Source organism: Vulpes lagopus, chromosome 5, assembly GCF_018345385.1.
Source record: "Vulpes lagopus strain Blue_001 chromosome 5, ASM1834538v1, whole genome shotgun sequence".
Classification (NCBI taxonomy): domain Eukaryota; kingdom Metazoa; phylum Chordata; class Mammalia; order Carnivora; family Canidae; genus Vulpes; species Vulpes lagopus.
In genome coordinates, this window is record NC_054828.1 from 78,870,970 (window position 1) to 78,894,913 (window position 23,944).

General features: G+C 49.1%; 1 protein-coding gene across 4 annotated transcripts; it reads right to left on the reverse strand.

The window, feature by feature from the left end:
- Positions 1–1,581: 1,581 nt before the first annotated feature.
- TENT5C (terminal nucleotidyltransferase 5C) lies at positions 1,582–23,097 on the reverse strand. 4 transcript variants are annotated; one of them, XM_041756437.1, is made up of 3 exons: positions 22,959–23,083; positions 21,183–21,306; positions 1,582–7,201 (listed from the first exon to the last, which is right to left on the reverse strand). In XM_041756437.1, the coding sequence occupies exon 3, from the start codon at positions 7,173–7,175 to the stop codon at positions 6,000–6,002; it is 1,176 nt and encodes a 391-aa protein (XP_041612371.1). In that variant the 5' UTR covers positions 7,176–7,201; positions 21,183–21,306; positions 22,959–23,083; the 3' UTR covers positions 1,582–5,999. The 4 variants fall into 4 exon arrangements, with proteins under 4 accessions (XP_041612371.1, XP_041612374.1, XP_041612372.1 ...); XM_041756440.1 differs by lacking the exon at positions 22,959–23,083 and adding an exon at positions 21,694–22,047; XM_041756438.1 differs by lacking the exon at positions 22,959–23,083 and adding an exon at positions 21,690–22,047.
- Positions 23,098–23,944: the final 847 nt, after the last annotated feature.

Consider the following 23,944-nt stretch of genomic DNA (forward strand, 5'->3'; position numbering starts at 1 on the left):
CACAGCAGAATGTGAAGATTGGGGCTAAGTACCAACCTCGTTCAGGAGGTCAAGAGCTTGGGATCAATAGTGTGACAGGGGCCGGGACATGACTGCTTATTGCAGGGAATGGAGCACCACCGCTTCCCACACAAGCTGCTCTGCATGTCAATATTAGTCCGGATGATGCCCGGGCTCCTGTGTTTTCTGGCACTAGAAGGAGGCATTACAACACATCCAGGTAAATATCCAGGACCCAGCCTCATCGCTGCTAGTGGCCCAGGGCCAAGTCCTCTGGGGATGAAAACACCAGGTTCAACATCTGAGGCAGCAGATCTCTGCCAGTTGTGTGGGAGGCAGTCGGGGGAAATGAAACCTACAGGTGTCCACCAGCCCCGTGGAGTGACGCAACCTAGTCAGCTTGTGCACAGACGCAGTGGGCAGGGGAAGCCCGAGGTGGGCCAGCTCCGCGGCGCTGTGACAGGCCCACTGCGTGCTGGGGTTGCACGGGAGGAGCAGAGGCCGGGAAGGACCGCCCAGGTAGGCTGGGGCTGGCCCTGTGGGGCTCCCCACGTCTCTAACTCTGACATGTGCCCTTACATAATAGGGTCTTCAGCAGGTTAAAATATATGGGAGGAGCACAGGCACACTTGTTTTAGAAAGAGCCCTTGGTGGGAAGTGGGGGGCCTTGGGGGTGGGCTCCATGGGTTAAGCGTCTGCCTTCGGCTCAGGGCATGGTCCTGGGGTTCTGGGATTGAGTCCCGCATCGGGTTCTCTGCTCATCGGGGAGTCTGCCTCTCCCTCTGCCCGTCCCCGCTGCTTGTGCCTTCTCTCAAATAAATAAAATCTTTAGGAAAAAAAAAAAAAGCCCTTGAGTGAATCAAGAAAAATGGAGAGGAGACAAGTGACAAGATTCAGGAAGTGGCCTGGGCTAGAGCTAAAGGCAGCACCGAAAAGGTAGAGGCCAAGGGATGTTTCAGAGGAACACGCAGTGTAGATGAGGAGGGAATGATCCAGCAGTGGGCTCTGAGGCAAATCAAACTTGGAAACATCTCAATCCTAATTCTTGTGATGGTGGAAGGAGAGAAAAAGTCACTCCAACCTCCCTGAGTGGTTTCTAGATCCAGAGCCACTTCTCTACTTCCTTTAAAACACGAAGAAACCACGGTAGCAGTTGTACAGAGTTGTATATCGTAGAGGTGAAGTTCCACTGGGGAAAATGGGTTTGGGACCAAGGTCAAGCTCGAGAGAGCCCAGGCTTTAACATCAAGTCAAACAGGATGCTGGTGAAGGCAGATCCCAGGACTATACCATCTGATGTAGGCATTAGCTGAGAGGCTAATAATGAAGCTAATAATGCAGCTCAATTTAAACTGATCAGGCACTTTGGAGAAGACCCCAAATATGAAGGGAATTATGCTAAGGGTAAGCACACACCTCTTCCCCCCAGAGAAAGCACCAGCTCTCAGAGAAGTATCTAAGGCTGAGAATGTTAATAACTGACCCTCACCCCCCACCGCCATGCAACATGTTCCCTGAAAGCTGAAGTAGGTTTCGCTCTGGAGGAGACAGGAAGAAAGGACCTTAACAGACAAGGTTTTGGGTTTTTTTTAAATATATCTTTATTTCTCAAACTCAAAGCTTTATTTCATCAACTTCTAATACAGTTTGCATTGACAAGTGATTTCACCTTCATCACGTAAGAAGGTCAGTGGCCATCGCACCAAAGAGGAAACCTCAAATATCTTAGGCATCACTAAGAAATTAGTATTTCGAAGGCTATGCTTTGAAGAATAACAAAAAGTTTCCAATTCAGTCTAATGAGCATCTTGCTTTTCATCTATATTAATTTGGAAATTACTGGATAAATTTTCCTAAAGCAGTTTTTTTTTTATTATTTTTTTAATCCTTTGGGTGGCAGGGGGGAGGCCAGATGGCTTGAGTTTTAAAACGCCCACATATCCATATTACTTAACGACTTCCTCTTTAGTGGATTGTCTTCTCACCTTCCTATACAAACACACATGACAATTTGTACCAACTCTCACCAGTCCAAGCAAACCTCCAAGCATTTCCTTTAGCTTACACTTAAACTATTTTCGAAAAAGTGATAGGTAAACAAGATTTAGAACTCACCAAAAACAAAACAAAAAAAAACACATTTTCTTTCCTGATCCTCACCTTGGGGAGTCTCCACAAGTAATCCTGAAAAGTTGCCAGGTCTTTTAAAACACATCCTCCCTACATTACCTCCCTTGGTCCTCTGCATGCAACTGGCTGAACTGGAACATGTTCCAAAATCAGCTGTGACATTCTGGTCTCTGCCAGATTAAGGATCTGAATCCAACCCCAGCAAACAGGAGTTGTTCACCTTACAGAATCCAGCAGAAGGGTCCTCCCTCACATAAAGTCCCAGTCTGATACCCAGGAAATAATGGTCCCCAGTGAGCTACGAGGTCCTCGGCCCACAGATGGATAACTATCAGTACATTTGAGCTCAGAATCGAGGTGCATCCTAAAATAAGGCACCAGTATCACAAAGTTAACTAGAAAGGAGGTATCCCTAAAGTTAGGAAGTTGCTTTTGAGTGGCACCATTTCTCAAAGTTAACAAAGCAGTGCTGGTTAAGATCCTAACCTACCATGAAGGTAAGGAGCTAGTGCTCGCAGGGAGGTGGAAGGAAAAGCAGTTTCAGGGCATTAGCGATTTGATTATTATGTCACCACAAAACATGGGTTTACACAGAGCTCACAGTGACTCCAGTCCCCAGGGAAAAATCAAACTGGGGTGTGTGTGGTGGTGGAGGGAACCTGACTACCAAACCACAACTGTTAGAACAAAGCGGGGCCCCAGCATCCATCCTTCCTCCCTGACTCTCCCTCGTGGCCAGGTGCTCCCAGGTGTGGACCATGCCACAGCTCACAGTTAGCAGGAACCCTGATTTGAAGGTGTGAGTTGATAAAGAGTTTAGTTTCAGAGCTGAAGTTGAGTGAGGAATCGTGTCTTACTGCCAAAATAAAATTTAAGGGTGATACAAGCTCAAGGCCAGGAATTTAGGCTGTGCCTTTCTGCCCACGCAAGGGGAAACAGTACTGTTTTAATCGCACTGCTGTTCACACGGATTCCAAGAAGCAGGCCAGGAAAACAAGCTGCATACTTGCAGAAAGCATCAGAGAACTTCAGAGTCCTGAAGCAAATGAGCCTGCTTAGAATCTGTATTAGAATTTATATTAGAATTCGTACTTGAACTTTAGTGCCCTTGGCCACTGCCAAATTTCATGTTACTCAACACACATAAAAAAAGAGGAATCACTGGTCTTGGTACCAGTTCAGAGTACCTGATGCTTGTGTGAGCAGCATGAAAGGCAGGTTTCAGCTGGAATTTCCAAACACCTGAAATTCAAGGTTACCTGGCCTGTTCTGAGGCCGGCAAAGGCCTTGTAGAGGAGGCGGAGACACCACTGGACCAGGGTGAGGTTTTAAAAGTGCAGCTTTGTTCAGTGCAGCCTTTTACCCTGATGGTTCTAGAACATGTGTCTACCTTCAGACTCTAAAATGGCAGAGCTAAGAACTTCAGGTGAACAGATTGCACCAAGATGGTCATTGTGCAATGGTGGTAAAGAATTTGGGGGTTGGGGGAGGACACTGGTAATTTCTAGTGACTTTTGTGCTTCTCTTCGTCTTCAGAGGAAGACTAGTACCAGTTAGAAAAAAAAAAAAAAATATATATATATATATAAGCAGAAAGAACTCCAAGGGCAAAGTGGAAATTTAATTACTTGATGCGGTTCTGATTCTATCTTCATCTGGCACCTCATCACCCTGATCCTCAAGCCTTCTAGTAGAAGCAATACTGACTGACTTCTGTTAGCAAGTGCTTATGTTGGTGGCTTCATCACATCTCAAGGCTTTGGTTAAACAGATCTGTCATTTTTGTGCAAAGATGTTGCCATTAGACACATGGCGGCCTTTTAATGTCATGGATGAGCACGTAGTTTTTAAAGTTGGGATTCACTCTTCATTTCCCACCTCTTCTAACCCTGAAGCATGCTGTGGTTGGGGGGAGCTACTGGGAAGCTCAGTGTAGGACCGCCTGGACTCAAAGCCAATGCATTTAGACGAACTATGGTTCACAGGGAAACTGCAGCTGCTCACTTACACACAGAAATGGCTTCTATTCACCTAGTGTAGCACAGCATCGGATACCAGCTAAGCCTTGGGGTTCAGTCATGCTCAACCTGCTGTTTAAGAGGACCGAGACATCACATTCCAAAAAAAATTAAAAAAAAAAAAAAAACAACCCTGAAAATACCATCTTTAGAAAAAGGTAAACCACACATTTCCTGCTAAGCATTTCTGCATTAAGGTATCCTCATCACTTAAAGCAAGGAGGAAAGAAAGCAATCATCCAGGGTTTGGGATTTTTAGGGCCACAGGAGAAAGGAAAAATCAGGAGCATGGATTTGATGGAATCACTTTTTAGAAGAAGCTAAAGTCCCTTTGTCCTCCATACCCTAGGAATGACGCTTTCTAAGAGATCCCACAAAAGTTTCAAGACACAAAATCCCTTATCTAAATCTACTGGGAAAGCAGTGGCCTAGAACTCTCTCCCATTTACCGAGCTTGCTTTAGACTGGAGATTAACACTGTTATCCTTCTAAAGTGCAGAACATAAACAAGTATGGTCAAATCTACCAGAATAAGGAGGACCATTCTTCATTTACTCCACTCTTCCCCAAATAGAACAGAATTAATCATTGCAAGGTGCCCTGGCTGCTCCAGTTCACATGGAGCCCTCCTGAGCGCTAAGCCTCTGCACAGGGACAGCAGGTTCGATTCTAAAGCAATCTTAAGTCAGAGAACTCTGCCCACAACAGCAGGTCAGCTCACAGGTCATTCACTTCTATTGAAAATCCTGAATTCATTTGCTGCCCAAAAAAAGCCCAGAGAAGGAAATCACCACTTTTTGAAGAAAGAACAAAAACAAACAAAAAATAATCAGCCAAGGTACTCCAGAAAAACAGCTTGTCATACTTGGAATGTGACCAAAATGGGTTTCCAATTAAAACATGGGAAGACCCTCACACGTCAGTTCCTACAAGGCCTTTAGACTCAGCACAACCCTTAGTCTTAGGAAGAGCAAAACTAAAGTGATGAGCTGCTGAGGGAGAGAAAAAAAAAACAAGTGTCATTCAATAAGAATTCCTTAAAGGGGAAAAAAAAAAATTGAACATTCACGTTTCCTATTTACAATCAGCCCCCCTCCCCCACCCCACCACCACAATTCTGCTTTAACATTATGTTCCACATTTTATTTTGTTTTCAAGTTACATTTCAAGCAAAGGTCATTTTTTTTTTTCCTCAACAATATCTCACGGTTGCTCGTGAGAGCACAGCATCTAAACCATAAACCACTGTCAACCAGATCTCAATTCTCCAGCTACCGGCTTTGGTTTATTCGTGAAAGAAATCCTTAGCTCTGCCCACATAAGCAATTCAGTCCCTTCAACAAAAAGGAAGTCACAAGACCACTCTCATATCCACCATTTTCTGCCTGGCTAGAACTGGCACAAGAAAATAAGACGACAGCCACAACTTTCATAGAACAGCTGAGAATCCCAAGTGAGGGCCAACAGAGCCTACTCTAGGCTGGAGTGAGAAGAGACACTGCCCAAGCATTCTCCGAGGTTCCATTGGCGCACAGAGCTCCAATCTCCCCATGCGGACGCTTGGGACATGGCAGGTTAGTGTCTTTCCTGGAAAGATGTGGATGGGTCCTACTTCCTATAGTGTTTTCCAAAGTGGCACTGGAATGTTGGGTCCCTTCAGGGTTGGCTCATGATATGCTGGAGACCCATTCCAATGGGTGCACAAAGAAAAAAAAAAAAAAAAAAAAAAGCAGAGTCAGAGCTGAGTTCCCCTTTAAAAGCCAAACACCTACATCTAGAAGGAGGCTCCCCTACCTGAGAGCCCTTGCCCTAGTGAGGGGTTCCCACTGTGGAAACCCTCAGGTCTCAAGGTTAGTTACAGGGCAGCCAGGTAGGGTATGGCTGGCTGTAGGTAACTGGAGGATGGGCAACGTAGTAGTTGTTGAAGTTGCCGTCGCTGACATAGGGAGCCGGCTGGTAGTAACAGGTGACGTTGGTGGCGTTGGGGATGATGTTCTGCTCTGCCAGCACGCGCAAGGCCAGCAGGGAGATGAGGTTCAGAGTCTGCCTCCGCTCGTGGCCCATGAGGCACACGGTGCTCTCGTTCACCACCCTGCGGAGGATCATGAGGTAATCATACTTGCTCCTCTCCTCCTCGGCAAAGTGGTTTTGAAGGTAGGTCTCCAGCTTCCGCTGCTGCTCGAGGATGTCTGGGAAGTCGATGAAAAACCTGGAGCACATGTAACGCTCTAGGGTCTTGATCTCTTCCTGGTCTGTGGGCCGGAAGTCCCGCACGAGGAGGTTGCTGTACTTGAGCAGCCCCCCGCCCCGGATCTCTTCGGGGTTCTTGGTGGCGATCAGTCTGTTCTGCAGGTGGTCGAAGGCCTCCTCGAAGTCCCCATACACGCTCTCCCCGATCACCGTGGGGTGGACGTGCTCGGAGATGGGGCTGCTGGAGCAGTCGTAGAAAAAGAGCAAGGAATCCAGGATGATCTGAAAGGAGTCCACGCTAAACTCGAACTGGCGCCGGATGGAGTCGACGAACTTCAGCTCCACGTTCCTCCCGTTCTTGTTGGACAGCGAGATCAGGCTCCAGCGGTCCGTGTCCGTGCACACCTTCACCAGTTTCTGCACATACGCCTCCTTCAGGGTGACGGGGCTGATTTTGAGCTTGTTCACACCCTCAGGCAGGAAGTTCAGAAGGGAGCACAGCACCACATCTCTGACCAGCTGGAACTCCGCCTCCGTGGGAAGAGCCACGTGGAAGATGAGGTCCAGGTCTTTGCACCCCAGGCCGTTGTCTTTGACCAAGACGTGGCCAGCCGCAGAGCCGTTCAGCCGCACGTCCTGCACCTTGATGCCTGCCTCCTCCAGCCGGCCGCGCACGGTCTGCACGATGTCCTTCAGGGTTAGCTCCAAGGTTGGAAAGTTGCCTCGTCCATGGATGGGTACGACCTCGGTCAGGACCTCGTGCAGCCGGCTGACCTGATCCCAGTTGAGTACGCTGAAGGACACGCAGTCCCTGGTGGTGCTGCCCTCCTCTGCCATCTTGGGGGGGTGTTCTTGTGGGGAAACTGAAAGTGAGGGGGTGAGAAACAGAATTAGGATTCACTTGTACACGGCCGCGCAGCTCGAGGGACTCGGAGCAGAAGCCGACTGACCTCTGAAGGCTTTCCTGCATGACCAGCCGACCGCGGTAACAGGTGGGTGCTGGGTGCTGGGTGCTGCCACGAGGGCTACAGCATGTGAGTCGGGCCTGCACCCAGGGAGGACAGCCTATACACAAACCTACCCCTTCTGCCTCCTAATTTTACCCGGGGCTGGTTTCTTTGCTTGTTTTGTCTGCAAGAGGGTGATTTTGTGAAGGGAGGCAGACAAACTCATCAAACAAAGCAACCTAAACAATCTCAATAGAGGGCCGAACTATGGGTTTAGCTAATTGTCCTCATTTTTTATAGAATTACTTCTGCTGCCTTTGCACACCTACCTGCATCTTAAGCTGGCTGATACCTAAGATACAAGCCTCCCCCCGCCTCCCCCCCTGCCGCACAATACCCTGAACACAAGACCCCCTGGGGGGAAAATTTCCCTCACTCCATGAAGAGATGAAGATTCAACTCTGGGCCGCCATCACACAGAGGGCAGGAGGTCAGAGGAGTCCTTCTAGAACCAGGTATGCGGCTACCGTGTTGGCAAGAATCCCACATACTTTTCATTCATTGGACTGGTCTGCCCTGTCCCAAGCACCTCTGTCCTCCAGAGTGGGACACCAAGGAGTGGTCTGAATGACAAGATTCCTGGCAGGCAAAGGCCTGGCTCAGCGCTATGGTGGAACGGCTCTGCCAGCAAGAGGGGGCCCTTAGCAGGACATTTCCCACGTCCTCAGGGCAGTGGAACCTTTTGACTGTATTTTGAAATCTAGAACCTTGAGGCTACCTAAGGAGAATAAACTTAGCACTCAGAACTCAGAGGAAAAAACATGCCATCTCACGCTTCACTTGTTAGAACCATAGTTACCAAAGTAATTTTCAACCAAGTGACATGTTTCAGAAAATAAAATACAACAGATCCCTGGAAATCCTAATATGTAAAAACAAATACTGCTCTATTAGAAAGTCAAGGTGCTTGGGGATCCAGGTGGGTCAAACATTAGCTAGAAAGACGTAAGAGCAGAAACAAAATGTCAAGGTGCTATCCTCACAATTCAGTGTAAGCACAGAGTCTTCCCATGCCCTCCACCTTACTGACTTGTGAGGCGCACACAAAACCCGTCCCCACAACCTTAACAGTCTCATTGTTTGGGGACTGCTGATTTTCAATGCACATCTGCCATCACTGCCCTGAGGTTCCAACTTGAGCTTTAGGCCTTGCCCTGGTGCCAGGGATCCTTGCCTCACATAATGGCTCGGAGCAACGGGATGGCTGTCACTCGGGGTTGGGGGCACCGCAGGACACATCAAGGCAAGCTTTCCAGGAGCTGGCCATTAGGAAGGTGGATGAGAACACAACACAGCAATAGTAGGCAGTGTGTGGTAGAAAAAAATAGAATTTAAAGGTAGAAGAAAGGAGTGCCCCAAGACTGTTTGGGGTGAACAAGAAGGCCACAGAAGACTTCACTTACGGGGAAGGATGTAAGCAGACAGAAAGGCAATGAGCTCTGGGCTGCGACTTAGAGAAGGCAACATGCAGCCAAGACCCAGCAAGTTGTCCAGTTGGCCATCACACACCTCTCAAGTTAAAGCACAGGCTCCCTTTACTAGGTAGACTAAGTGGTTGAATTGCTTGGCCGGCAACAGGAAGGGTGGTCGTGTGGTCCAAGTGGCTCTAGGAAGACCAATCTGGGGATAAGCCCTCCTATGCCTGCTATGGAAGAACACTTGCCACAGGGCAGGTAAGTTTCCCTTCAAACCTGTTTGGACAGTGTTAAAACGCTCTAGGCTCTCTAGATCATTCTACCAAAGCACTCCTAGATTAAGGATAACAAGCAAAATTTGTGACGAAATATTTAATATTTATTGTGGCTAGCATTTGGCTTCAAGTCAGGCTTGGGACATCTTTTTACTGTGTTCTATGTACATTTGGTTCTTTGTGGCCCTTTTACAATCAGCATACGGTACACTGTGCCTATTACCCAGGACACTGCACAATTAAACCCAAATCACTGTAAAAAGCATGGCTCTCGCTTTGTTGTGAGAACCTGCTAAACTATCTGTCACTTGGTGACACAGATTTCCATCAGAGATGTTGATCTACCTATAAAAACACAACTTTCTCTACCTGTGTGTCACCTGCTACTGTGCTTTCAAGTCTCATGTTTATGATACAGGTATGAGAAGTTACAATGACAGAGGAGTAGCATTCAATTAATTCTTGGAAGATAAAGAACAATTAATTTTAAGAGTATCTCTAAGAACCACCTCAATAATGTTGCAGAGAAAAATAGCTATAGGAATGACTTTTAACTTGTGCATTTTGTTTTGGTTTTAAAGGATTTGTGGAGGGGGGAGTTTCTAAAATTAGAGTCAGGACTACCCCCACCTTTAGAACAGTAGTTCTTAGAGGACGAATATCTAACACCAGTGAGAATCTGATGGAAGCTACATTCCCTCTCCAGGAAGGGAGCGGGGAGAGAAGGGGATGACATATGCACGAGAACTTCCATATATTTTTAAATCTCTCAACCTGTAGTAGCTTCAAAGTTAAGATCTGTTTTAGATTGAAAACGGGCAAGGTTCATATGGGACGAGAGGCAGCAATGGCCAGAAAAGTTATGAGAAAAAAAGAATGACGTACATATTAGCCCCATAAGAGATACTATGAAGCCACAATAATTGAAACAGCATGGTATTGGTACAAAGAGACTGATTAGTGGAACAGAATTTTTTAAATCTAGAAATAAAATCTAATACATAAGGGGATTTCATATATAATAAAGGAGGCATTTCAAAATAATACAGGGAGGAAAAGTTTAGCTATGTGGATAGTTATCTACATTTAAACAGTAAAGAAGGTGGTGCCTTGTCTTGTGCCAAACTAAGATCTAGATGGATGGATTAAAGATTCAAGCAAAAGAAGACAAACCCCTCAGAGTCCGGGGGAAACCTAGAGTTTATTACACATGTGTAGTGTAGGCAGTCCTTCCCATATCACATAAAACCTAAAAGTAGAAAACTTGATACATAAAAATATCAACATGGTAAAAACACCACAAAAAAAGTCACAAGACAACACTAGGAAAATATTTGCAACATGAGGCAAAGTACTTATTTTATTAATGAAGAATGAGCTCCTAGAGAGCAGAAAGACTAGCATTCCAAGAGAAGAAGGGGCAAAAATACATGAACAGCAGCTCAGATGCAAAACATACTCCGCCTTACCTTAAGGGATGGGCATATTCAAATTTTACCGTATCATTCTTACCTGTCAGGTTGGCAGAGATCAAGAGGCAGAAACCCGCTGGCACACTGCCCATGGGTTCTTTCTGAAGAACAGTGTGGGACTCTCAATTTTAAGTGGATTGTACCCTTTATATATCAATTCTACTTCTAGGAAACCTACTTTTCGATTTTATCCTGTGGTTACACTTGCAAGTATGCATGAGGATATTCACTGGAGAGCTATTTGTGAAGCTACAGAATCATCAGTAGAAGGTGAGAGGACTTAATACGTGTACACAACAGGCTACAATTGCATGCAGTTGTCCAAAAGAACGCTGGCATATCTGCACAAATGTGAGATGCTAGTTGAGATTTATTTATTCATAGAAAACCAACACTGTATGGGTAAAAGCACAAGCCCACGCTTGAACAATTATACAGCTCTCTGGAGGGCAGCACGAGGACTTCAGCCTCTACCAAATACCGCCTCTAGATTGGCAGGTGGGAAATTTATTTTATCCTTTTTGGAATTTAGAACCTATACATATATTAATTGAAAACAGTTCAAATCTTATGAGCCATTTCCAAAAATCTTCTCCCCACCCACCAGGAGGCTTCTGACTCATCTGCTACCTTATTTAATTCTTTCAATGCCTTTCCTAGCACTCCCCACTATCCCTGCATCCCCAAATCAAATACACATAGAAGTTTCCTCTCCGAGCCTTAAAAGTTGATCTCTGGGGGGGTAGGCAGGGAGTAGGGGCCATTTGATCCCAAGAACGTCTTTTAGTCAAGTTTCTACTTCTCTACTGTTTAATAGAAGATGTCCACCATTTGTCAAAAATCCTCCAGACTTTCAAAATAACAGATACATCATCTCATCTAGTCCCTTTCTATGTTTGTTATCCAAAAGTAATTTTTGGCAGTTTTGTAACAATTGCTATTTCTCATGTCAGACATATTACAATGACCCTCATGATGCCGTTATGTTGATTCTTGGTTACAGTCACAAGAACCGTCATAAATGCAGTCAACACTTTACCAGCCACCTAAGATATCTGTGTTTGGCATCATCCGTGCCAACTTCTTCTGACATACATATGAACAATGCGACTCACTTAGAAAAAAGTAGTTCATATAAAAGCATGTTGTGGAATGTGACAAATGACAAATCCATGGTGTAGTTCTTAATTCTTCCAGTTTACTATGACTTAGACACAGAAGAGCTCAAGCTATTGAAGGCTCACATTTAGGCTGGGTTCATATTCGGTGCTTAGTTCATTAAAAGAGCCCAAAATAAGTTACTGATGACTATTACAAAGGAATTCTTTGTTTTCTTTCACCCATCCAAACAATTTCAAATACCAAAAGTATATTTTTTTTAGTGACTCCAACAGACACTGGTATTACTAGAATATATCCCAGTCATAGGGCCTGAGGGCTTAGATAACACACCAGAGCTTAGTGTAACAGTTTGAGTTTTAATTAACCTCTTGAAATCAACATTGATAAAGTCTGCACATGAAAGAATCATGTGGAAGACACGCTCGCATGAAAGGCCCAGGTTAAAGACAAACTCTAGGTAGCAGAATTAACAAAATGATGACTAGAAAACAAAACTGATTTGAAGCCTGGTAAATTCAAACTGAAGGGTCTGATTTTCCTTTTACTATCTGAGAAGCAGATTCCTTGTATTTTGCACAGGAGAAATCGGGCAAGGTGGGAAACCAGAATTTCTCACTGACTTGGAAATTCAGGTACCTTTTTACAAGTGAGGATGACCAAGCACCTACTCAGTCAAAGTACTCAATCTCCTAAAAAGTGGACTCATGATGACCAACAACCTAAGGTGCCCCTGAAATGTTTTCTTCCATCATCTGGCTAGCAAAAGAGTAGAATGCACACATTGAAAAAAGATAGGTTTGCAGAAATAGCAGCAAAAAGTGAGAGGTAAAAACCGACAGAGCCCAAAGAAGAATAAACCAAGATCCCTAAGTAAAAGTTCATGTCTCACTTACCTTTGTTTCCCCTGGCCTGGGACAGAGGCCCCCAAAGGCAGGTTGATCTGAAAACCTATGATTAAGCCCTAGGTGAAAAGAAAATTTTAAGAAAGAGAAAGAGAGGAAGAGAGAGAAAACTATTTCTAGTCCTGTTTCCTAGCTTAGCTAGAGCCCAGAAACAAGAGTGACAGAGGCTAGGAAAGTGAGGGGGCTCAAGGTGGGCAAGCAGGACAGGAAGACAGATAAGCTGGAGAAAAGCACAAAGAGCCCATGTAATGCTTCTGGGTCTTGACTTGGGTCAAATCAACACTGATTCCTATTTGTGCGAGGCATTAGACATAGTCACTGCCCAAAGGGTTCTCAGTCCATGCAGAAATGTCTACCTGCGAAGTTAAAGACAGTGCATATGTACATCTTGCTCTGTGATATTTCACATGAAAGCTCTGGAAGCTACCGCCCCAAAGGTTTTATGGAAAGGCTGAGGTGTGAACGAGGTTCTCAGCTATGGCAGCCCTCCATCCCCTCCAGAGACAACTGGGCAACACCCTCTTCCTCTGACCTTGCTGGGGTTTAAGAATACAAAAGAAACTCAAACACATTTCAACATTCCTTCGATGACAACATTTCCTTTTACTGTTACTGGATGTCACTTCCAGAGCCTGGACCTTCCCCATAACACTTTCCAGTTTGGGGTAAGAGAGCCAGCAGCCATGGGCAGTGGACCAGGCCTGGTAACAGACTACCCAGGGGGTGAGTATGCAGAACAAAGACATTGTCCCCAGCTCCAGGCTGAGAGGGAACCCATGCACTGGAGGCAGGCATCTTCCACACAAAATTCGCACGCCACCTACCCACCCGCCAGTATACCACAGAGGGCACTTTCAGGAAAAAGAAACTACTCGTTGAAGCAGAAGTGAAAGAGGGTGGCAATACACACCCTACTATTCTATCGCACCAGTTCTTCCAGTGACCCAAGGGAAGAAGAGCCACAACTCTGGGCCTTTTTTTATCCTCCTGTAAAATGAAGGTACAGATGTGTGTGCAGAAGACAGGGTACTTAGCATAAGCCACGTCACATCAATTGCCATTTAATCCTCACAAGCACTCTGAGGGAGCTACAATGGTTGCTTTTGCACAAATTAAAGAATAAGGATCAGAAAAGATGAAGTGAATTGACCCCAGGTCCTCAACTCCAGAGAGCATTCGAACCCTCAGAATGGACAACAGCTCCCACTACGCTCACTCTGCCACTGGCAAGGTGGGAGGTGGAGAGAGGGCACAGGCTCCTGCCACAACCCCATAGGTGCCGTGGGGTGACCAGTTCTTGTGAAAAATATAATGATCTTCTAAAACAGGGATTGTGTTGGTCCTATCCAAAAAAATGAGAAAGTTACCCCTGTGACTGACACTTTCCATCTACCATAAACATGAAAACAACAAAGCTTGAATCAATCACCCTTCACTGCCTGCTTTAGAGCAGATTCCAGTTGAGCAAAGGACACAAGTCAGTGTCCATCTTCGAGGATGCCAAGGTGGTTGAGAGGTGCCTCTCAGAGGAGCACCAGAGAAGGCAATTCATGGCCCACGTGTGGGAAATCCGTATTTCTCAATGGGGATGCACAGCACCTGTTTCATAATGTAAACATCTTACCCATGCTACCCACTCAGAAACCACTTACTCCTTCCTCCAGGGGACACCAAATGTGACCAGATGTCTAGCCAGGTGCCCTAACATGAGCCACCAAACTATCTGATCAACCCATCTGCTTTGTACAACAGTGCTACTACTGTCCCCACTTTACAGTTAAGGGAAGTGGGGAACAAAGAGGATGCACAAAGTTTAACTGTCCAAGGAGGTCCTGCCAGGAAGTGACACAAATGGGATCAAGGGGCTTCCTCAGAGGTGGAAAGTCTGGGTGCATGTGTTGGGGTGGGGGTAGGGCTTTGAAGATAAGCCAGTTGCTCAGGTACTTGTAGAAAGTAGATGGCAAGAAGAAGAAGGAAAGAGGTAAAGGGTATGAAGGCTTTTCATAGGAAGGTGGGAAGGAAGTTGGCTAGATGAGCGAAGGCCCCTGAGTGAGGCAGGCCAGATGGCAGGCACTGGAGGCGAGGCAGGAGCATTCAGAGCTCGAGTACCTCACAGCTGTCAGTACAGAGACCCTCTCCCTCAAGATTACCACAGCTGGATCCAACAGAATTGAAGGTAATTACGTACAGAAATACTAATCATTATGCTACTGTTTGTTTTAAAGGAGCAGTGGCTGTGAGGTGAAGGCCTAGGCTGCTCACTCTGAGGGAGCTCCGGGATACTGGCCAGGCTGCAAACCAGTGGTTCTCAGAGAGCACAGGGACAGCAGGGGCAGCCGAGGGGATGCGCTCTGTTGGCTGGAAGATCGGCAGTGTTGATCTGCCCATAAAGCAACAGAACAGGACACTCTGCAGACAAGAGAGCCACTTTCCAGATCCCAGAAACTGATAACCCAGCCGCAGCTGAGGACAGAAGGTAGATAGTTCACAAGAAGCGACGGGAACCCCTCGGGCGAGCTTGGGAAGGAGGGCTGGGACAGAGCTGAACACAGAACAGCCTGGAACAGACTGCCGAATGCACAGCTGCTGCTTTTCCCAACTGCGCAGAGTCTGGCCCTTGAGATTCCTCTGCTCTAGGGAAACAAGCCAGGCTTTCTGAATGTCCATGGACTTGAGCAGCAGCAGATCAGTGGGCACAAAGGAGAAAGACTGAGCTCAAAGTAAGAAATCCTCCCTTAGTCCTCAAATGGCTGGTGAAAGCCAGGAGTCATCGAGGACCAAGGGGGCAGCCTGAGGAAGCTCCTGTCTGCCAGTGGCTAGCCTCTCAGCAGGATCCAGGCACCAGCACCCAGGGAGGAGGCCACGTTCTGGAGACTCCTCTGCCCCCAGACATGTGAAAATGTCACAGGGAACTGAGAGGCACCTCTCTGTCTCATGTCAATGTACGTGGACTAAGGGTTTACATTAGGACACAGCCCAAAGCAACAGCACCAGACAAAACAATGTCTTGCTCCTTAAAAGGACAGTAAAACGTATCGTGTTAGCTTTTCCTAAGACACTTGCAAACACACTGCCTCGGTTCAAAGAAACAACTGCCCTGTGCCACAGAACTGTGTCCAGGGAAGACACTTCTAAGTCAGGGATACAACAGATGCCGCAGCTGGACCATTCTCACACTCACTGTTCCCACATTGGGCCAGAGGTCTCAGACTATTTTCTCAGGGTTATCAGTACCGTCCTAGCCGCTCAACACCGATGTGTGCGACAGCCCCAGAGCCTGGTGTGATTCCCACAGCATCCGGGGCACTGCCTGCGCTGAAGGAAGGGGGGAATGTCCTGGACTGAAGCAAGAACAGGCCACTAGAACCCAGTGCTACCTGGCTTCCCACCGAGCTTTGAGTTTCAGGGGCCCTCCAAGTCCTCACTTCCCATCAAAGTCCCCAGATGGTCTTCATGGTTATCAGAGATTGGGCTCTGTCCACAGACACCCACCCTAAGAGGACTCCAAACAGACAGCACTTTCACGTCTTTCAAAATAGGATGCTTAAGCAAGTGTGGCTGCAGAGATAAGGCTGGAAGAGCTTACGTTGTGGCTGCAAAGCAGCACGAGACGGAATCAAAACACATGCCCATATTATAACAGGGATGCCGCAGAATTTCATATGTTTTAAGGAATACTCTGAACTCATCGCAAATGTAAACATCAACAAGGTCAGGACACCGACATCTATAGATGGAAGCTAAGCAGGGAAGTCTTGATTTTTCCGGGGTGTCAGCAATATTAAGTGCTACATCCACCACTTGAAATAATCTGTTGCAACTTGGAGCCCCACTTCCTCCTACGAAATGTGTCTTTCTAAATCAGAGATCTTACTGGTCTGACTCATTTAAAGAGATTGCTAGAGCCGGCCCCACCACTTTCAAGACGGACTAGCTGGAGAAAAATAGTAGGATTCCTAGGAGGCTCCTTACCATAAGGATGGCCAACTTTCCATACAGTCCAGAGGCTCTAAGAGCTGATGGCCCCCAGGGTCTATCAAGTGTTGCATACTACCTAACTCTCCAGCTTAGAACTTTGGGCAGTTGTCAGCTGTCCAGAGGGAGGGCCTCAGTTTGCTGTCCCATCACTAGCACATCCTTGGGCCTTATCAGGAAAGGGCCAAGTTCAAGTGCAGCACTTATCATACTTTAGACACAGACACACACCCCGTTCACATATGTCTAAATGTGAGCTGGCTTCCATTTCTGTGAGGATGCTAATTAGGCACAATTCCATCCAGGCTTCAGATTTGCATGGACCCATCCTTGTAGCAGGTACCTAACCTCCAGGTCTGAACATGGCACTCAACGGTCCCTCTGACATTATAAATGCTGGGAAGAATGGCAATTTGGATGGATGGGCACTGCTGGGTGGGTGTGGCGGGAGGCATTAAAGTGAAGAAGCAAGAACAGGTGGTGGTACCTATTTCTGTACCCACTGTGCCGGCACAGCCAAATCACCCTGTGTTTGGTATTTCTACATGTGTGGAGCTGTGCAGGCCACAGATACGGCCCACTAGGATGATTATCATTAAATTAGCATTTACCAAGTCATGTGTGGCTGTCATTTGGCAGCTCGTGGACGCCTATTACTTGAAAGCTATTTCCTCTTGCATTTTCAAATTGCAGTTGTTGATACATTTTAATTGTTGATAAACTGTCAGAGCCCTGGTCCCCTGCTAGTGGGACATCATCACGTCCTCTGCAATTCTTTGAAATTCTATTACCTTGTGATTATTCTCTAAGACTACAGAAAAATGAAAGAATGAGCACCAGACTAGGAATCAAATATCCTATGATTTAGTGTCAGGTGTGACTCATAGGGTGAATGCTTATCAGCAAGTTGGCCACGATGACCAAGTCTCCTTTCGTTTTCTCCAGCATCTGAGTGCCTACTATGTTCTGATCACTGTTTCAGGCGCTTACAACCCGTCAGTAAGCAAGAGACGAAGGCCTCTGCCCTTGCAGTGCTCACCCCCTGGCTCACACTCTTCTTCCACAACCCGCTGCTCGTAACTCCTACTTCCCACTAATGAAGAATCAGAACTGGAGAGGGAGACATGGGGCAGCTAGACTGGACCAGTGCTGCTCAATACTGTATCCACAAGCCTCATGTGGCCCCTGAGCACCCAATATGGGGCACGTTCACACTGAGATGTGCTCTGAATGTAAAATACACCCTGGATGTCAAGAACTCAGTATGGGTGGGGGAGGGGGGATATCTCAATATTTTTTATATTGATGATATACGGCGATGCTAACTAACATTTGCTATAATGGGTTAAATACAATTATTAAAATTAGTTTCACCTGTTTATACTTACTTTTTGATGTGAGGACTACTGGAAACATGACTGTGGCTCTCCTGTTTCTACTGGACAGCAGTGGTCTATTACAATGGAGAAACTGAAGCCTGAAGAGGTAGAGGCACATCCTCCCAACCCAAGGTGGCCTCAGAGGCAGGAAGGAGGGAAGTATGGAGACCACAAGGAGGCCTGGTTGCTGGAGACAGCGACAGTGCTAGCTCCCAGCTGAGCAAGCCTGTGCCAAGGCCCTGGATAAGTAACACATGCTCACATACTGACCACTTCATCTCTCCTCTTGCAGCAACCTGACGCTTATTCCATGTCAATGCCACAACTGGCCAAGACCATGCGGGACCAGACGGCTGCCATGCCCACTTCCTCAGCCACAAGTGCAAGTCAGGGATGAACCGGGTGTGTTTGAGGGTAGGGCATAGACAGCCAGAGGAGGTGGAGGATGACCCTTTCTCCCATCCTCGTGAGGGCTAAGCCAGGGGAGAGAAGCATATGGCAACACGAGGGAGTGGAAGCAGTTCAAGACTTGTGGAGAATTTTCTTCTCAAAATGGGTCCACAGAGAGTGCATACAGAGACAGGTATGGGACTTTTTGTGTTCATTCAGTTGAAGATTTGAAAATAGAAACAGAAAACAAGGTACCTAGCAGAACTGAAAGGTGTTGAAGAGGCAAGTGATGAGATACGGGACCCTCAGTTGGGGTAAGCTTAGGAGCCTCTCAGAAGGGCCTAAAGCTGGATGAAAATACAGTTTGGTAAGGAAGGAATAGCATGGATTTGTTAAAATATTTAAGTCTGAGTTCTATGAGGCAAGGTACCACAGTTAAGACTTCATCCATGGGAAATGGAGAATAAACAGAAGATCAGAAAGGTACACAGGTCCTGAAAAGCAGCTGGGCTTCCAGAAGGATGGGCAGTTCCTGGGAGTTCTTCAAGTGGTGTTCTAGGGGCATGGGACATGGAACTGGCCAGAGGCAGGAGGAGAACCCCGCTACTGCTCTCTGGAGTTGCTGTCTGCAGGGCCCTGAACCAGGTCAGTGATGGCAGTGGGAAACAAAAAAGTTAAAAAGATAAAAGATCAGCAGAACTAGCAGCCGAGTGAACTAGAGAGAAAAAGGCTGAGTGAGCCACGTGAGGCTGGCGTCGGGGTGGATGGGCAGGAAGGACAGGGTGGGAAGTGCTGGAGGACAGCAGGTCTGGAGCTCAGCTGAAGGAGCTTCAGCTGCGGGCCAATTAGTAGGCACTGCCCCTCGGCTCTGAACCTACTAAAAGGAGGCCACCATTTAGGGAAAGGCCTGGAAACCACTCGGCATTTTAGGCTGGAAGCTTCCAACCCAAAAAGCTTCCAGCACCTTAGCCCACCAGAATGAATCCACCGCAAGTCTATTTCCCTCGCTGAGAGGAATGGCAGCTGAATGCACTGTATCCAATCAACAGGAGCACCTTCTGTGGCCCAGGCTCTGCTCCAGACGCTGGGGATTCAGCAGTGAGCACAGATCCCTGCTTTCCTGGGGCTCACATGCCAGTGGCTAAGACAAACGAGCAAAATCCGAGTGCCCGTACATTCTAAGGCTGTCCCAGCTCCTCCTGCATCCTGAGCACTTCCACAGGCCTTTTTACATACCACTGCCTTGGCCTCCTCGGCACCTGGCACTAGCCACTGCCTGGGAAGCATTTAACTACTTACTGACTCAATCACAGTTATCCAAAAAATAAACATTTTATGCAGTTTAGTGACCAAGCCTCCAAAAGGCTCTGAGACTGAAAAATACCCTGGATGGAGTTTCTTAACATCAGCAATTATTTCCTCATATTCGTTTTTTTTTTTTTTTCTTTTTCCTGTTGTTCCAAGAAGTTCTGCAAACAGTTCTAAGACAGGCTAGAGGGACCAGCTGTACAAAATCTATTGATTCTCAACAATTCGTAAGGCTGCTTCTTACATAGCTGGGCTATGCAAAGATGCTTCGTCTACACCATCTAAATTCCAAATACGAGCTTCCTTAAAATGCACACAGTAGATGGACAAAAAGGCTTGAGACCAAAAGTCTGGGGAGCATCACAGAAGATCAACACTATGGCTGTACCCAACTGGCTTTTTTTAAACACATGAACATTTCTTTAGCCACAGAGGTGGCTGCTTCATCATAATATAGCTTATGCCAACTTGATAGGCCATAGTCAAAACACCAAGATGACACAACACATTTTTCTATATTACCTGTGTACTCCAGTGACATCACAAAAAAAGCAATGGACCTTATCTAACCAGAGTAATGTTTTATCTCAAGTAACACCTCAGGTTCTACATTACTTCCCTTTATTCCCTTAGTGCGCGTCTGTGTGTGCGCACGCACACACACACACACAGCCCAGAGATCTGGCAGGGGACCAAGAAACCCAAACACAACAACACAAGTTTAAACTTAACTCATGAAACTAGTCTTGGGTTTCCACAATGTCTCTTGGTAACACACATACAAAAAAAGTTTACCACATCCAGTTAGAGCTCCTGGCTCGTCATTCTTTGTGACTGGCCCCAGGCACACAATATATCAGAGATGAAAGATGAAGACAAGGTATGACTTATTTGAGCAGTTAAAAAAAAAAAAAAAAAACATGTCGTTTGCTAACTTTGTATCAAATGTGTCCCATTCGTGGCCCCGGGAGAACAAGGACACTACAGTCTCCTCTATGTTATCTTTATTGCTAGGCAGGTCCTTGGATTTTCAGAAGTACGGGGACTTCTCTGTTCTTTGATGGGTAGTGCAAGATGTGCACAATTTGCCCTGGCCTTGAACACTGGGGGGTATAGGCTATGTGGGGCATATTGGGAAATGCAGAGGTGAGAGGGTTCTGCAACTCAGGATGGGGTCTCAGTGAGCTACTTGTACTCATGGAACAGCCAAGGGAACCAAGGAGTGAGAATCACTGGTGCTCAACTAAATCACACTCATTCTAGCAAATAGGCAAGATCCACGTCCTTTCCTGCAGAGGAACCCCAGCTTAATCTCTGGATATAAGGGAGGTATATGGTGGAGGAAACTCAACCCAATGGGTGTTGTTGTGAGCTCTAGGGACAGACACGGTCATGAAATCACAGAGCTTTATTTTGAGTAACAATTTAGAGGCCTCCTAGCTGAGGGGGGAAAAAGTGTGTGTGTGTGTGTGTTTAACTTTCACATTATATAATGGGACTCTCCCTACAGCCACCTGAACAAAAATATACAATCTACCAAAACCTTCTTTCTAAAAACTCCTTATTGAGAATAAACGTACTCTAAAGATATGGGTATACCTTAAGACACAAGGTTTCAGTTATCTCAAGTAAAAGCTTGACTCCAGAGATATTAAGTTTTCCATCTTCACAAACAAGAATGTCAAAGGACAGAACCCCTGCTGGTCCAGCTCAGACTGCCTCCCTGAAAGCGAAGAGAAAAGTCAGCACTCTCTAGTTCCCCACCCCACCCCCTCCACCCATGGCTGGTGGGGTCTCATGTGTGGTGGGTCTCACTCCCTCAAGACACAGCACAATTCTTGGTAAGTGCTCCTACCCCACCCCACCCCCTTCTCCCCGCCCTCCACCCCCACCACACACACCACCCCTGGGCAGCCCCAGGCTGCCTGGCTTGCTTCCTTGTGGGCTTCCTTGCCAAGTTACTCCCGTGGAAAGGTTAGTGTAGCCAACAATGGCCACTCTCATCAACCCCCTTCCCCATGAAGGGCAGCTGGGCCAAGCCAGGAATCTACTTTAGAAGAATTTAATAATCTTTATTTCCTGGGGAGGTTCAGGTTCCTGACCCACCTACCAAGTATCCTGAATACTGTCACAATACGAATGATTACAACAGCCTTTACAAACGCTGACTGTAAGACCGGCACTTAAAGCCCTCCGTCGCTTGCATGCTACTCGTCCATTAAAAAGAAAACGCTGAAAAGGTAGCAGCAGGTCGCTGCCCCAGACAAGGATGTAGCCTTGCAGAAGCCTTCCTCCGGGGCAAAAGGGGGGAAGGGGACTGAGCTGATGCCCCCCGCGAGGTCCAGTCGTAAAGAGCCGGTTTTAGCGGGGATGGGTGCGCTCGGGTTCCCCGGGGAAGCTCGCCAGCCCCCTCCCCGCAGGCCGCCCGGACCGAGGGAGCGCGGTCGGGTGTCCCCCCGCCCCCGCCCCCGCCCCCGCCCCCGCCCCCGTCCCCGCCCGCCCGCGGTGTTCAGCCGTCCAGCTCCCAACCTGCACCGGTCAGGTCCAGGCCCGTCGCCCTCCTGCGACTCCCCTCCCACCTCCGCTAGCCCAGGCTGCTGCTCGTCAGCGCTCCTCACGCCGCAGGCAAGTTTCATCCCTCACGGGGGAGGGACCAGGCAGGACGCGGTCGCCGCATCCCGGACGGTCTCCAGGACCTGCGGCGCGCGGACGTCCTCGCTCGGACCGCGGGGCTGCTCGGGGCCCACCGTCCAGCCTGGGTCCACGGAAAGGGAGAGCCTCTGCCCTGACCTCAAAACCCCGGGCTTGGCGCCCAGCCGGGCAAGCGCCGGCGCCCCCGCCCTCCCCGGCCCGCTCCGTCTCCAACTGCGCCTCCCGAAACCGCCGCATTCGAACTCGCGCTCGGCGGGCCTGCGGGGTGTGCGCGCCCGCGGGGGGCGCGGGGGCGCGGGGGCGCGGGCAGGGCGCGGGGGGCGCGGGCAGGGCGGGGGCGCCGGCGGGCCCGGGCGCGAGCTCTTCGGCCGCCCCCCCCCCCCCCGCCCGCGCCGGCCAGAACGCAGCCCGCGGGACGCGCGGAGCAGGAACTCGCCCAAGTTTGCCAAGCCCCGGCCGAAGTCTCTGGAAAGTCGCAGCTCCCTCTCCGGGCGTCACGCCTGGTCCTCGGGGGGCGGCGATGAGTGTGTGCGCGCGGGGCGCCGCCGCGGGGGCTGCAGGGGCAGGGGGCACCTGTCCGCGCCTCCCCCGGCTCCCCGCCCGGCCCTGGGGAGCCCGGGGCTCCGCTCGGCGGGGACCGACCCCCGCCCCCGAAGGCAGGGCGCGCGGCGCTCCGGGGCCGCCGCATCCTCGCACCTGCAGGGCAGGGGCCCGGGGACTCACCTGGGCGGCGGAAGAGGCGACGGCAGAGGCAGGTCCTCGGCGCGGGCGGCCCCGGCAGGAGCGGCGCGGTCCCTACAGCCCCCAGGCAGCGGCGCCGAGAGAGCGGTCCCGCCGCCGCCCCCTCCGTTCTTATGCGGCCTGGCCACGCCCCCGCCCGCCGCCCGCCGCCTCCGCCCCGCCCCCGCCCCGAGCCGGCCCTCCCCGGGGAGCGAGGGGCGGGGGCGGGGGCGGGGGCGGGGGCGGGGGCGGGGCGGAGCCAGCGCCCACGGGGGCCTTCCGCCGGGGCGCCGACGGCGAGGGCAGGGCGCACGGGGCCGTCTGATTGGCTCCCGGCTGAATGGTTGCCGGGAGACGAGTAAATCTCCGGCGGCGGGAAGGGGCGGGGTGGTGAGGGCGGCAGCGCTGCGCAGGCGCAGCAGAGGGGGGCTGGGCCGGCTCGCCCGCGCCTAGCCCGGAGTCCCCGGGACTCTCCACCTTCCGCCAGGCTCCTGCCGCCGCTCCTCCGTGCCTCTTCCTGCCGCCTCCGTCCTGCTCCCTCGCAGGCCTGCTTTTCTCTTGCTTCTCCGGGACCTCCGCCTTGCTCCTCTTCTCTCCGGAGCGGGCAGGGACACCCCGACGCCTGCCTCCCGCGTGTGTTTTGAAGTCTGGAAACAGACGAGCAAACAAACAAACAAACGAAACAGCCTGTGGTTTGTGAGCCAAGGAAGCCTTCCCCTTTCCCCCAAGCAAATGGCCTGGAGGCTGGCTCTCTGCCCGCATGTGCACCTGCGTGTGGTTAGCGGGTGCGGGCCGCGAGGAGTCCGGTCGCCCAGGCTGACCACTGCGACCGCTCGGCCGCGCTCCCAAGTGCCGCGTGTATTCTATAAGGCGCGAGCGGCGCTTGGACACCGGCCGCCCGTTCCGTAGCAAGCGGCTTGGAGTCCAGGCTCTAAACTCAGATCAGTGTGGGCTGGGATCTCCGCTCACCACCTATCTGTCTGCAAGGC

Coding starts and splice junctions, on each gene's coding strand:
- TENT5C (XM_041756436.1), bottom strand. CDS start 7,175: ATGGCAGAGGAGGGCAGCACCACCAGGGACTGCGTGTCCTTCAGCGTA.